Source organism: Artemia franciscana, chromosome 16, assembly GCF_032884065.1.
Source record: "Artemia franciscana chromosome 16, ASM3288406v1, whole genome shotgun sequence".
Lineage (NCBI taxonomy): Eukaryota > Metazoa > Arthropoda > Branchiopoda > Anostraca > Artemiidae > Artemia > Artemia franciscana.
In genome coordinates, this window is record NC_088878.1 from 1,218,879 (window position 1) to 1,234,777 (window position 15,899).

Consider the following 15,899-nt stretch of genomic DNA (forward strand, 5'->3'; position numbering starts at 1 on the left):
CTAGATTGTTTTTCACACCAGAAAATGGCAGTATGCCTTTTTTAAGAAAAAGAAGTTCTATTTTCTAATTTACCGATAGTTAAATGCAAGCTGCGGTGTGAAAAGTGATGAGATTGGTGATCCTCCTACAAGTGATCTGGCAACCCTGCCCTGTTGTCCTTGGGACAGCAAATGTATCAGGACCCTTCTTTCTTCAGTTTGAGTTTGTACTCCATCCGCTAACTACGCGATTTGTGAGACTGCGATTAGTGAAGTTGTGTTTTTGTTGTGCGGCATGTAATATCTCAATAATAACCGATACTCAAAGTGACCGAAAGTAATCGAAAAAAAAAACAGATGTTAATATCCATAAATACATCAAAAGAATTGGCTTTTTATTCTGATTCCAAATATACAAGATTAGTTAAGTTTAGTGTTACTCATCAAAAGCTAAAAGCCTGAGAAAATTTTCCTGAATTTTGATAAAGGGAACTGATTCCTTGAATACCCCCAAAATTCAAGGAATTAATGAAAATTGCACCATAAGACTCAGCGTATCAAATAACTCTACTCTAGAGGTTTCAAGCTCTCATCTTCAATTTTTTTTTTCTTTTTTTTTACCAGAAGAAAGATAAGAAAATTGTGAATGTTTTTTTTTTTTTTTGTTGGTTCTGGGGGCGACTGTGTCGAGCCAATGGTCCTGGAATATAGAGAGAGAGAGGGCTCATTCAAACAGAAATTAAAATTCTAGTGCCCTTTTGAAGTGACCAAAATGATTGACCATCATTTTGAAATTTAGAAATCATCCAAAAGACTAACAGATGTGGAAGACCATAACCGCTGAAGACTTCCAGTGCTGCTCCGAAAAGTGGGAACATCGTCTCCGTTGGTGTGTAGCTCCCCTAGGGAACCGCTTTGAAGGGGATAGCATTGATGTTTGAATTAAAAACAAATTGTTAAGAAAAATAAACAGTATTATTACTTTTTGCCGCACCTCGTATGTGTACCATTGTTGTTCGTTTAATAATCTAAGACTAGTGGAGTTTTTATAAATGCAGCGTTGTAAATAGCTTTGCTGAGATTTTTAAGGGTGAGAGAGTCATGGTTGTCAGTTTCTTTTTGTTTCCTGGTGGTTGCCTGATAAGCAAAATTTAGTTGCCCAAATTAGTCCAGTATTGATATTTAAACTACTTTTAACTTTCTAATTTTTACAAATAATCACTTTCAAATGTTTACAATAATCAATTTTACAATACATCTAATCAAATTATCACTCATAAATAATCACTATCTACGAAATTACTTATGTCGCTAGCCAAATCCAGTTTAATAGGCAATTGACAGAAACTAGACTAAATTGGAAGAACGGATACAGGTTACACCCATACCAAACAGCTTGTGCCAAACAATGTGTCTTCCGAGATTACCTTGAAAAAGTGGCCAAGAAAAAGAAAGAATGACGGACTACTTCCATGAATGATCTTGCCCAATGCTCTGCCACCAATGTGCTGCCACTAGTTGTACCACTTGCAGCCAATGCTTACTTGACCCGACCCCCTTCATGTTCACTTTAAAATTGTCATAAGTGTAGCAAGTGTTGTTTATAGATTTGCTAATAGTAAAAATACGGGGTGAGAAATTGTCATATAATATTGACAGTGCTTCAACAAATGTAGCTTTGTAGATAGTTCAAGAGGACTAACAGCTAATTATCTATGCACTTAACTTAATTAACTAATTAACTGTGCACTTAACTTAATTAACTAATTGACTGTGCACAGTTAAGGATGGATAGAAACAGAGGCATGTCACTTTCAATATCAAAGATTTGTGCTAGGTTTATTTAGAATGGGAATTTTTCACAACGAGCCACCCACTCTTTTCCTTCGCAAAGTCCTGAATCAACCATTGGCGGGGGGGGGGGGGGATATGACAATAAATAGATTGCCCGACTATATACGAGAGAACTATTAAATTTTTTTCTTAATGATTATCATTACAGAAAGCTGGAGTAATTCTCGTACAGCGTTCTAGGTCGATGTGGAATACAGTTTATTATTTTTATTGTAATATTGCAGTGTTATAAATTACTGATTTCTTTCTAATTAGTCAAGCATGATGGAGGAAAGCCAAGAGGAGGCTCAAAAACGAGAAGAAATGCTTCGTATGTACCATGCCTGCAAAGAAGCTTTGAAGATTATTGGTGATGTATCTATGGCAACAGTTGGCACTCCCATTCCTCCCCCAGTGAAAGATGATTGGGTCAAGTGAGTTTTATTTATTTCAATCAGTTCTTCCGATCACATTGTAGATTTAAGGTTAAAAATAAGTTAAGGGGTCTGAAAACGCCAAAAGAATGTTTAGATTCGAATTTTTCAGACGATTTTTTTTTCAAAACTTATGGAAGGTGATTTCCCCCCCCCCCCCAATTATTTGAGTAGGAATTAATTCTACTTGACGAAAATATTGTTTAGTTAGCCTGATGTTGTCTTAATCTTTTTGACGAGGAGAAACATCCGAAAAAGAAGCTATCATAAAGTAACGAGGAATCAAAAACGATTAAGACTTGACATGTATAATTTTGCCTTATGATAGATGCTTTTTTGGCTCATTTTATTGGGTAATATATTCTGTTGCTAATATTGCATCTTTTTGGTTGCTTTCTGGTGTTAGTAACTCATTGTATAGTTGTTTGGTTTGGGATTCTCTTGTTTGATTTTAATTCTTTTTTTTAATCTTCGGTCTTTATCTTGTTGACTTTTTTATTTATTTACAAGTCTGTTTAGTTTATTGTTGTTTTACATTATGTTTTCTTAAGGGCGGCATTTATGAATATTAAGGCGAAAAATTCGCAGCCATATTTTCTTCGGACCGTTCCGCGGTCCTTTGGTCCAGTTTTTTGGTTCTACTTATTGATTAGCCTTTAAATTCTTTCCATTATTTTTCCAATGAACTCTTTGTTTGTTTATTTTTAGTATGTAGACCATTCAGTAGTCAAATAAACTGGGTCCATTCAAAAAAAAAAGAAGGAAATATAATTTGTAGAAAATAAAGCCATCCTGTTATCGAACCATTGATAAACCATCCGCTGAACTAGCCATTGGTCTATTAGGCTTGGGTGTGACTGTAAAAATTGTTTTTTAAATTTTTCCTGCAGAACAGGATTTTGGGATTCCCCCAGTGAATTAGTCATTTAAGTTGTAAAAAAAATTGAATTTTTTTCTGAAATATGGAAAAATGAGAAGTAATTGTCTTCCTATCTCTGAGAGTGTTTTTTATAATAAAACTTTCCTGCAGGTCCAGAATGTAGAATGACTGACTTGATTAAGGCTTTGTTGGCTTCCAGCCAAGCGTTTTGTCGGCTTTTCCAGGTCCTTGATCATGGTATTGATAATTAAAAAAACGGATAGGATATTATTGTTCAAATTTTATTTCACAAGGAACCACATCTTTAAAAATCTCATGGGATTTATGCATGCTTAGACATCGTTCGTTCAAATTCAGAGGAAAGAAATGATAAAATCAGATAGGTGTGGTGTATGCTATCTTGCAGTATGAATAAGGTATGACTACTAGGGTACGATCAATATGGATTTTGGGACCCGATGCCGATATATCGGTATCTTACCGATAAAATACTGGTGTTATTTGTCGATAAATTCCCCCCTGGAAAAAAGACCTTACCTAAGGTTTAAACCCCCATTCTCTGCCCATATTCATTCTCACGTGTTTCACCCTGATCTATTTCACACCAAGGAACACCCTCAATAACTCACTGTGGATTCCAAAAATTAGGCCATTTACAAGAATTGTTTGATCTTCTTTACTTTTATGATAAGCAAATTTTTTTGCACACAAGCGAAATGGTGCATACTTGCGGAAATGACAAATAAGAAAAAATCTAATTAAAGATGCCGGTTCAGTTACATAAACACAGATGCTTGAAAATTTGATTGAAAGAAGTGTAAGATATTTATTGAAATTGATTATTCAAAACCCAAATTTAAATAGCTGGACTTTGAATTTTAATTATTCACAGATTAATGTGAAAACTTGGTCTCTTGCTAACGAAACCATACTAGGCACATTGGATACAAAGGTGCAGCTAGAGTTTAGGTTTGGAGGAGGGATTTAAAGAATGTATCTACATAATCGTCCAGCACGCCGACAAATGCTGACACACAAGCTAAATTTCCAAGGTAAATAGGCAAATTTTCTAAGGTGTTGACACTTGGCGGCGACACCTTGGAACCTCCCCCCTCCCGACCTTACAACACCCCCTCTCCTCCTTAGGTGAGCCCCTGACTTGATGTTAGGGTTCAAACGATTGAATCTTGGATCTTTCACCCACGCAAGTGAACATTCATTAAACAGAAATGTAAGGTCTGTGCATTCTTTTTAGTTGTTTTGGTAGACGATGAATGTTCTTGAAATCACCATAAATTTAGAACATTGCGGCACCAGGTGTGTATTGACAAGTATTGTAGACAAAAATATTTTGACTTCATTTGACTCACCTCTGCTGCTCTCTCCACCATGGTTAGACTTAGCTGGTGGCTCTGCCCCCAAGGATATCTTGGGAAACCTGACGATGTCTGGTACCATTTTCTGGACAAGTTGTGCATTAAAAAAAATATATCCATATATATCGGCCGATAATCGATATTTTCTTTTTGGTATCTGATAATGACATTGACCCTCATATCGACCCGATAATATCGGCCGACCGATATATCGGTCGGGCCCTAATGACTTCTAATTTAGTTTTTAAGAATCCATTTCTGCACTGATTTAACCACATAATACACAACAGCAGAAGTGACGGATTTTTTGTCGTTTGAAAATTTGTACTATTTAATTTAACTTACAGATGGAAGACAGGAATCCAATAGGCAGACGAACTTTTAAAAATCCATTTCTGCTCTGACTGAAGGAAATGCTCCGGCACAGTGAAGTCCACAAAACGTTTTATTTTATATTTTTTTGAAATTGTTACAAACGGGAGACTGCTTTTAGAGTGTTTATTACGACCTAAATAAGGATATGAAATATGCTTTTTTGCAATACGAACAAGATTATTTAAGATGCCGGATCAATTAATATCACTTTGCTTACTTTACCAAGAGCGTCAAGCCAAATGACTAGATTGGATTAGCTTTTTACCTTAATGAAAGGTTTTCTCAAGAAATGGGATTGATGCCAAAATGACAGGTATCATTTTTTTTAACGTCAAACCATTGTTTGGAGCCAATTTGATCAATTGGATAATAGAATGTACTTGAGTGTCGGACCACACGTCTTGCAGGATTTCACCACAGGCTCTTTTTCTTTGAGCCAATTTGATCAATTGGATCATAGAATGTACTTGAGTGTCATTCTCTACAAAAGCAAGCATGAAAAGACCACACATTTTGCTGAATTTCACAACAGGCTCTTTTTCATTGAGCCAATTTGGCCAAACGGTAAATGCTTGAAGTGGTCGAGTGGTTAGTGGTTAAATGGTCAGGCGTTTTCAAATCAAAACCATTGACACAGGTTAAGTAATTGCATTTCAGACATGACTACCTTCTAGACACAAGTTCTTGAATTCTGACCATTTCGGACTATGGCTGAAATTGGCAAACATAAACCCACATTTAAGGCGATGACTTAATTTAAGGTGATCCACTTAAAAAGGGTGAAGTGGTAGAAGTGAATACTTGCCACTCTTATGGATGCTAGAGGCAGTAGCACCAGGGGGCATATAAATATCTTTCCCATTCCCTTTTGAGTAATTTTTAATTCTAGACATTGTTTATTGTATGAACTTCGTCAATTGGTGTGTATCCTACTGCGTGCACCTACCTGCTTGCATACGACTGCCTGTGTACAACATATACCAAAAACTATTACTTTCGCCCTCATTCCTTATCCTCAGTCTTTATATATAAAAAAAAATGCTCCATGTCAAGACAGGTGTGCGTCAAGGTGGCTAAACTTTCTGTAGCTGGAATGCTAATATTGACGGCTTAATATGAGCAATAAAGCCGTCATGCTTTCGCAAACTTATCGCTGCTAAATTCCTTTGACGATATCCTCCTTGTACCTCCATCGATATCTATATTTCTTCCATATTTCAGCAGAACTATGTATCAGTAGTAGAGGCTTACAATGCGATTAGACTTTAATTTAATAAATCTAAGACTGAACTTCATCTTATCAATGACTCAAAAAATAAGTAATCCTCACTGTTAACATGTGTTGTACTATGATTGAACCCTGAGAGTCATTCATATAGGATAAGATAAGATAATATTTATTTTCAAAAGCCATATTCTGGCTTTTGTTTTCAAAGCCATATTCTGGCTCAAAAGCCGAATTCGGCTCTAAGAGCCGAATTCGCTTTATATGTCATGTAAAAGTAAAGAAAACAAAATTTCAAATTAGTACATTAAGTCAACTTAACACACTCACCGTGTTACATTAAGTCAAGTCAACACGTTAAAATCAAAAAGGTTTAAATTAAAAAGGAAAAATCATCAAAAATAAAGGGCAAATCAGAAAGCTTGACAATTGCTGAAGGGGTTAAATTACAAAAACATTACAAATAAACAAAAATAAAAACGGCCATAGATAAGAAGGGGAACATTTTGTGGCGATACGCCATCAACAGGAAGAGAGACGAAGGAGTAGATTTTGGTAAGGATACTATCACGAATGATTATTAAGGTGCTCCAGAATAAAAGGGGTAAAACTTTTACGAAACCTGTCTGTAACAGCATGAATCGGACAGTAAGTTGGGATTGCTAAGGAGGCTGACCGGGGGAGTTGGGGTCTAATGGGATTGTGAAATTCAGGGAGTAGGTCTTCAGTACGGAGATCGGAAATTACTGATTTAGGGAAACCCAAACAAATTTTTTCCCTCCTTTCTTTTAAGGTGGTAATGCGTGCAGCTTTAAGGAGGAAGGAATATGGAATCTTGCCCTCTTTGTAAAATTCGGTCCTCTTTTGGACCGACTCAATTTTGTCCCTAAGTTCACTTGAAAATGCCAGACTAGACATGCATACTCCAATAGCGGCCTGACAAAGGATAAGTAAACACGGAGAGAATGTATCTTAGGGCTATTAAATTTGTTTAGCAGCTTAAACATGGATTTGCTTGTTTAACAAATCTATCAGGCCCGTCCAAGTTAAAGGGTGCTCAGTCAGCTTGGTTCGCTCTTAGGACGTCGTACGGATCATTCATTGCCAAGAAGAATCATTTTAACTGTTTTTTGCTTGCTTGGCCATCTAATGCTGCTACAACCTCATATCTGCTCGTTCTGTAGCGGAAAATCTTCACGGCGTTGGAAAAGAGGGCCATACTAAGCTAATTTCACACAAATACCAAGTTCCTTTTGTACCCCACTGTGACACAGAAGTCGTGTTAGATCGAAAACTTACCGTATTTCGGAGCCTTTTGTAGCTGATAAATGAAAGACTTGACAAATTTAAAACTGATTTGATGAGTAACTCCACTCCTGGAATCTTGTTATTTTACAGTGTTCTATTGATTTTTTTTCTTCGTCTTCCTCGTCTTTTATATACTGCGCCTTCAGAGTTCAATAGCAAAAATAAATAGAAGGTCCAATTTATAATCTATACTTTTCTATATTTCTTGTACCTAAATCAAATATCGACAGTTTTTTTTTTGTATACATACTTAAGTTGTCTTTTTTTTCTTTTTTTTCCTTTTTTTGCTTGATTTCAAACGTACTTGATCATTATTTTTAAAGTTACGTATGCTTTTTTTTTAAATAAAATCATATATGTTTTCCCTGCAGTAGTGCTACAAACAGAGGCCCTCCTTCTCCGGGTGGACCGCGCCGACCAGCGCCTAGTCAAGTAGTAGCCCCGCCTCCAACTGCCTCAAGAGCACCACCCCCTCCACCATCGAATAGACCTGCCCCATCAATTCCAAACCGGTAAGTATCGTCAATGTTTTTTCTCCCATTTTTTTAAGTATCTTAATAGTGTAATTTAGACATGGTTGCCCCTCTCTTCGGTTGTCTTATTCTGATATAATTTGATTGGGTTATAATTCTGATTTAGTGTCCAAGAACGTCACGTAATATTAAATTTAAAAATAACAGTGGAATGTGACCCTTGTCCCTTTCATTGGAGGTGTATGCCATTTCTTCGACTAATTCTGGTTTTTTATTTATTTGATTCTTCATACAGCTCTTTAGCCCCCTCCTCTCTCTCTCTCTCTCTCTCTCTCTCTTTCTCTCTGCCTCTCGTTTTCTCTAAATTCGTTGTCCATCTTTTATGCTCTCGTAATTGCCAAAAACCAAATTTAAGATTTTCTTTACTTTGAAAGAACCAAAAATTCAGTTCAAGGTCATTTAGACATTTTTAAAATGCTCAGAATATGAACTAGAATTCTAAGAAGAATTTTGAGGATTCTGATAGTATCTAAATGAAAAGTGGATCTTTGGTTTTTATCAAAATAAAGAAACCTTAAATTCAGTTTTTGGCAGCTGCGATAGTAAGCAAAATGGGTGACGAATTTTGCAATAGGCATGTAATAAACAGTTGCAGCAGAAGTTCTTATCCCTTACACAGGAACCAATTTGCGTGTAAATTATTGCTTGTAAATTAATATTCCAATATAAAGTAAAATATCCTTCTTTTAGGTAGAAGGTTTCCTTCGTTTTCTGGAGGGGGGGGGGCAAAACTTTCCAAAACTAGACAAAATAAAGTGTAGAGTTCTAAATTACTGAAATGCTTAGTTTTATATGTTTTCAATTGTGGGTTTAAAAAGTCTATTTTTAATTTGATTAATATATAGCTCTGTCATCTCTTTTCATGAAATTTTGAATTTTAATTAGATTGAAACTTTATTTATCTTAGTTGATTAATTTAATTGAAATACACAGAGGAAACAATTATGCACGGACCATAAAGATCTAAAACTGTCATACAGTTAATTTTTTTATTATGTAAATTGCATTAATTTTTCAAACTTTGACAACCTTTAGAAAATTTTTAGCGTATACTGTTAAAATACGCAATAGAGGTACAATAAAATACCTCTAACAGTGCCTCTCTGTGTTCGGAAAAATATTTTATTTAGAATGTAAAGGTGCCAGTCATTGTTCTTAAAATGTAAAGCGTCCCAATGATAACAGTCAACTAGCAAAGCCCGGTATGGTATGGATTTTTCTTCTTCTGCGCAAGCTGTGCTTTCGTGGAATATTAATGGTGGACACCGAGACAAATTTTCTGTGATAAAAGGTTTGCTTTTGAACTGTGACGTATTGTGTTTGCAAGAACATTTTTTGACGAGTCATTTTTTAGGCCTTCTGAAAATTGGCAATAATTTTCTAGCTATTCGATGCCCGTTAAACGATTTGCTGCCAGTGGCCGCCCCTCGAGTGGTATTGCGATGCTTGTTAGGACCTCATGCCGGTCGAGTGTTTTTGATTCATGTGATTTTTTTTTTTGCTGTCTGTGTAGAAGAGTATGTTCTTGTAAACGTCTATCTCCCGATAGATTACCACATTGACCGGTCAGAATTTGTATTTATTTCTACGTGTGAAAAACTAGGGTCTGGCCTTTCAAAGCTTCACCAGTTAGATGAGTGTTAGTATTATTATTGGAGATTTTAACTAATTTTAACTGACGCTTCGTTATTGGGTACTTCTATTTTGTCTGGTATTTTTGACGATTGGCTTAGGATCTTGCCGAAAGATCTTAATTACACTTACACAGACCATTCAAGTCATTTGTCGAACCTTTACCATGCAGTTTTTTTTTACAGGGATTGGAAAAACATCCATTGTGATCTTTTCGCAACAGTTACTATTCTGTCCTAGACCAAATTAATGTTCCATTCCAGCTGCTCATGAGAAATCCGCGAGCTGATGCAAATGAAATATGGCTTTTGCTAGATATCTATCTTGTACAAATTTGACATGCCCTGCGATGCGCAGAAAAAGTCGCTATACCTCTTAAACGTATACGTCGGGGTAGCACGAAGCATTGGTATAGTAATCTGAGCCTAGCTGAAGCTTGGAGAAAATCCAAATTTTGGTACCATTTGTGGCTCCAGTGTGACCGTCCTCGCACTGGCTGGGTTTCTAACATTCGTCTTTCTACCAAATGAATCTTTGCAAGAGAACTATCTATCCACATGAACCAGATAGTTGAAGAGACGTCCCAGGAGGCCTCTCTGTCCCAACCTTCCTTGTGGAGAAATGTATCAAGGGATCCTCCTAGCGCTCACCTATCTGCTTAAGATATTCCTGATTTCAAGAGAAATTCGTTCTTCTCTGCTGAATTCTCTCCGCCACATGTCGCCCTACAGTCCGAATATGAAGATAAGAAGATAAACATATAATAATTTATATCATATATGTAAATATGAATATATATATATTCATATATATATGAATATATATATAAATATGAAGTATTATTATTATGAAGTATTTATATTACTTTATAAATATAAATATGAAGATAAATTTCTGTCTGGGACAATTTTGTCGTTTCGGTTGATACTGTACTGCAAGAAATCCCACGTCTAAAACTTTAGAAATCTTCTTGTATCGATAAAGTGAGAGCTCTTCACATTCTGCATGGAAGCGAGCTGCTGGTAAACCCTATTGCCCTTTTGATGTAGATGATTGTTACTTAAGGAGCTGTACCTTCTTCTTTCTCGATTGGAGATCTCATTCCAATTCCAAAGAAAGGTAAACTCGCCACCCTGTTCCCGTCTTTCCTCCCTATAACGGTGGCTAGTACCTTCTATTAGCTTTTCGAACTTCTGTTCATTGACCATCTGAACACAAAATTCTATGTTCCACCTTATCAATTTAGATTTCTCGGTTGCGTCCACGCTTTGTTGGTTGTCGCAAATGCATTGATCGATGCTAATGCATCAGGTGAAACTCTCGTGTTAGCCGGGCACGATGCTCGTAAAGCTTTCGATTCTCTCATTCACGCTGCTATGCTACTCCATGCAGCAAAACGTGGAGTGAGTCCTTCATATATCAGAGCCCTTTGAGAAACGTATTCTTGTCTTAAAGTTCGTCTAATACTTCACCCCTTATGTAAAGCTGATGGCTCTCAAGCCTACCTACCAACCCCTGATGTTTTTGTCAACGTCGAAAGAGGTACCCGTCAAGGTTCTGTTTTTCCCCTTCACTCTTCAATAATGGAGTTCTTGTTGCACAGTCAACTGTTCCCACATCTCTCATCTTTGCCGGTCCTGATTTATCTCTCGTATGTTACGTAGACAACATTCTGAATTTGAGCCGCACTATCCAGCGCATTAGCGAGATTTTCGCAACGCTACAATCTGAGTATGCAAAACTAGGTCTTCAGTTCAATGCTGAAAAGTCCAAAGTTGCATTCTTCAACTGGAAGCAAGCGTCGCCTGGAGATATTCCTCTCGGAAATAGTAGGATCAAGTCACAAGATCATACTACCTATCTCGGTCTTCCCATCGGTTCGTCAATAATGCACATGTGACAACTATTAATTGCTCACAATTAATATATATCCTTCTTTTGTATTATATCCTTTTTGGTTATTATATCCTTCTTTTGTAACGAATAAGTTACGCTTCAACCGCCGTCTTCTTTCGAAACTTTTCAACTCTGTCGCTCTACCACATTATCTGTACATATTGCCGTTTTGGAAAATACTCATAAAATCTGACGAGTCAAAATCCGTTCAGTTTTCTTCTGGTTCGCAAAATATCTTTTTGGACCCGCAACTCTTATCTAGTTAGAAAATTCAGCATTGCTGACCCCATTATAGCTGTGGAAAAGCAAGTTCGTGCTTTTAATTGCCGTTTGACGAAGTTGAACCATCCTTGGTTAAAAAATCACCGACGAGTTTCTTCTGTAAACCAGAAAAAATTACCAACAAATTTGTCTCTATGAACCAGAAAAATCACAGACGACTTTCTCTCTTTGAACCAGAAAATCACAGACGAGTTTCTCTCTGTAAACCAGAATAAGTTCCAAAGAGTTTCTCTGTAAACCAAAAAAAATCACCTACGAATTTCTCTGTAAACCAGAAAAATCACCGACGAATTTCTCTCTGTAAACCAAAAAAATTGCCGATGAGTTTCTGTGCAAACCAGAAAAATTTCCAACTAGTTTCTCTCTGTAAACCAGAAAAATAACCAAACACGAGAAAAATCACCAACGAGTTTCCCTCCATAAACCGGAAAAATCACCGACGAATTTCGCTTTGTAAACCAGAAAAACAACCAAAAACCAGAAAAATCACCGACGTGTTTCTGTCTGTAAACCAGAAAAATCACTGACGAGTTTCTCCGCAAAACCAGAAAAACAACCAAAAAACCAGAAAAATCACCGACTGTTTCTCTCTGTAAGCAAGAAAAAATCACCAACGAGTTTCTCTCTGTAAACTAGCTAAATCACCGACGAGTTTCTCTCTGTAAACCAAAAAAATCACTGACGAGTTTCTCTCTATAAACCAGCAAAATCACCGACGAGTTTCTCTCTACAAACCAAAAAAATCACCAAGGAGTTTCTCTCTGCAAACCAGAAAAAATAACCGACGAGTTTTTCTCTGTAAACCAGAAAAATCATGACGAGTTTCTCTCTGCAAACCAAAAAAAAAATCACCGGCGACTTTGTCTGCAAACAAAAAAATCACCGACGAATTTCCATCTGCAAACCAGCAAAATCACCGACGAGTTTCTCTCTATAAACCAGTAAAATCACCGACGAGTTTCTCTCTACAAACCAAAAAAATCACCAAGGAGTTTCTCTCTGCAAACCAGAAAAAATAACCGACGAGTTTTTCTCTTTAAACCAGAAAAATCACTGACGAGTTTCTGTCTGCAAACCAAAAAAAAAAAAAAAATCACATGCGAGTTTCTCTGCAAACCAAAAAAATTACCGACGAATTTCCCTCTGTAAACCAGAAAAATTACCGACGAGTTTTTCTCTGTAAACCAGAAAAATCACCGACGTGTTTCTCTCTGTGTTCAACAGATATAAATATAATCAAAACTGCTCAATATCAAGCTGCAACCTAGTCAGAGGTTGAAGGGTAAGAGCTGCTCTCCAGATCTTATGATATTGAAACGTTGTGAAGATGACTAAGTCCCATAAATATATAATCTGTAAATTAAATCCGAAAAGTGAATTGTTTTGTAGGTGAAAAATACCAGATTTTTTTTTTTCTTTGTCACTGGCCAAAATTTATCCTCGTTCTTGCTTTGTCTTCTAGTCTCTCCATTTTTCGTCTTCTCTTTCGTAGGTGCTATTTTAATTGCATGGCTTTGAGATGTGCCACCTCTAGCTGTAGAAAATTACTTTGGGAATTTGTGGACTGGTAGCTGAATAAGAATTTGGTTATTGTTTGGGCATATCAATTTACATAATTCAAAATATATTGTAGATATGCATTTCTTAATCTTATAAGAACTGATCGTTTCCCAGAAGTCTTAAGTTGTTACATAATGCAAAGGCTAACAAGGATAAGATTCCACAGACATGGAGAATTGCTGATCTTCGTTGCTTCTGAGGGGGGTTGCGCATGCACGTAGGTAGGAACTCTTGGGGAGTAGCATCACGGACGGAAGGACAGGTTCGGAAACGAGGGAAATTAACTGGGAAGTATGTTAAACTATCGGGAAAACCGTACAAATTTGGTACCTGAAATAATGAGTCTGAAGCCCTCCTCTCTACGCACATGGGGCAGGATCATTCCTCAAAAGGAAGCGGTTTCCTTAGTTTTTAAATCGCCAATGATAAAAATAAAATAATTTCTGCCCCCTAGATCCATTTGAAGTCGATTCATTTCCGAAAATCGTAATTTTCTCTGATTTTTCTCTGTATGTTTCAAAATAGAAAGTTCTTAAGGCAGCACCATGTTTTGGCTAGTGCTACTAATTTGAACCTTCAAAATAAATAAGCAAAATAATTAGTTAATTCTGACTCTTTTTTTTAATCTTTTTCTTTTTTATTTGACGCCCGCTACTTACAAAAACTCCATATGAAGATCTTTTTCATTAAAAATTAATTTTTGATTTTCCCAATTTTTTCTTTCAAGATATATAAGGGTGTTCAAGTTTCCACTTAGCCAACTAAAACAACCAGAAATTATTTTCAGCATCCTTGGTACTTTAGTATAATAGGTAATATTTATATTGGCTATTAAAGAGTAAATAAGGGCAAGAGGTCCACCAACTTTTTGGAGGATGGGTAGTTTTTTTTTTTTTGGGGGGGGGGGAAATTTTATGCAAAGTTATCTGGGTCTTTCGAGTGAATCTTTTCATTTGTGAATGCACGGAATCCTATGTCCTTGCATGGTCTGTTTGCTATTTGTTTGAATTAATTCTTAATGTGTCCAAATTAAATTATTTTAATTAATTAATTAAGATTCATGTTAATTCATTTTATAATTTAATTCTTGAGGCGGCTGACTATCTTCTTTTTTTTCTTTCTTTAATTCTATTTTTTTACTTCCTTGGGGGTTTCTTCATCTTTCCCATAGGAAGTTTTTCCCACTTTTACTTCCTTTTGAGGTTTCTGCCATCTCAACTCTCATATTCTCAGTTTTCTTCTTTTTTTATGTCCACCTTAGTCTCTACAATTCTAGAGATATTTTTTTATAATGCCACATAAAATTGTCAGCAAACACACGCAAATTAGCACAAGATAAAAATGAAAGAGATGTTAAAAGGTTGATTTAATTCATTAAAAGAAAAGTATCGGGAGCTCGTACTTTACTTTTTAAAAGCATTACCTATAACATGACGATCTCATCAACAGGAATAGGGGCTGTTTGACTCAGATATTTTCAACCCTTCCTCTAAGGGGATTATAATTACAGTTATAGGAAATTAAATCAATGGTAATGATGCTCTGTTTTTTACTACATTGTTTGCATGTCTTTATTCGTATTTAGACCGCCATTCCTATAGCAGTGCTTAAATAGGTTTTTATTAATTATTTGGCGCTTTGATTTAGCATTGACACATCTCTTAGGTTCCCTCCCGCTCCGCCGGGTAGACTTGGACCAGGTGGACTACCTGCACCTTTAATACCATCGTAAGTAACTGATTTTGGGTAGTCCTCAATTTGGGTTTATGCTTTGCCCTCTAATACTCAGGACTGTAACAACTAACGCTTTTTTTGGTTGTGTACTAACAGGTCTACCATTTTCCTTGTATACCATTAGATAAATTCACTATGTTAAAAGAAGAAACCCAGTGAGTGTGAAGCATAACCCTCTTGTAATTGCGAGTGTTAAGTGAGATAAAAAACTTAATATGGTAAAAAGAGCTAGTGAGTGTGAAGTATCACCCTCTTGTGAATGAGAGTGTAAAGTGAGATAGCAAGTTCCCTATGGCAAAAGAGAGGCAAGTGAGTGAGACATCACTCTCTAGTAAGTGTAAGTATCAAGTGATATAGGTAAATTCACTATGAAAAAAAACTAGTGAATGTGATATATCATACTGTATGGTGTGCGAGTGTGAAGTGAGATAGTAAATTCGCTATGGTTAAAACAAGTTAGTGAGTGTGAAAGTATCAGATTCTAGTGAGTGTGAAGCATCATACTCTAGTTAGTGTGAGTGTGAATTGAGATAGTAAATTCTCTATGGTAAAAAAAAACAACTAGTGAGTGTGAAATATCATTCTTTATTGAGATAGATTGTGAAGCGAGATACTAAATTCAATATTTTTAAAAAGAGCTAGTGAATGGGAAGGTATCACACTCTTGCGAGTGCTTGTATGAGGTGAGACAGTAAATTCAATATGATAAAAAAAGCAAGTGAGTGTGAAATATTACCCTCTAGTGAGTATGAGTGTAAAGTAAGATAATATTTTTCGTATGGCAAAAAAAGCTAGTGAGTATGAAACATCACGCTCTAATAGGGTGAGTTTGAAGTGAGATAGTATATTCAC

General features: G+C 36.2%; 1 protein-coding gene across 13 annotated transcripts in view; it reads left to right on the forward strand.

The window, feature by feature from the left end:
* Nucleotides 1-15,899, forward strand: part of LOC136036885 (dynamin-like) — a 134,406-nt gene that overhangs the window by 107,192 nt on the left and 11,315 nt on the right. For 7 of the 13 annotated variants that reach the window (XR_010619808.1, XM_065719233.1, XM_065719236.1 and 4 more), the window contains 3 exons: nt 2,089-2,246; nt 7,782-7,922; nt 14,979-15,041. Coding sequence is in view for 11 of the 13 variants with exons in the window: in XM_065719233.1 (XP_065575305.1) it covers nt 2,089-2,246; nt 7,782-7,922; nt 14,979-15,041 (362 nt within the window). In the remaining 2 variants the exon portion in view is untranslated. The remainder of the gene's footprint in view (nt 1-2,088; nt 2,247-7,781; nt 7,923-14,978; nt 15,042-15,899) is intronic. The other 6 variants (XR_010619809.1, XM_065719238.1, XM_065719242.1 and 3 more) reach the window with 2 other exon arrangements.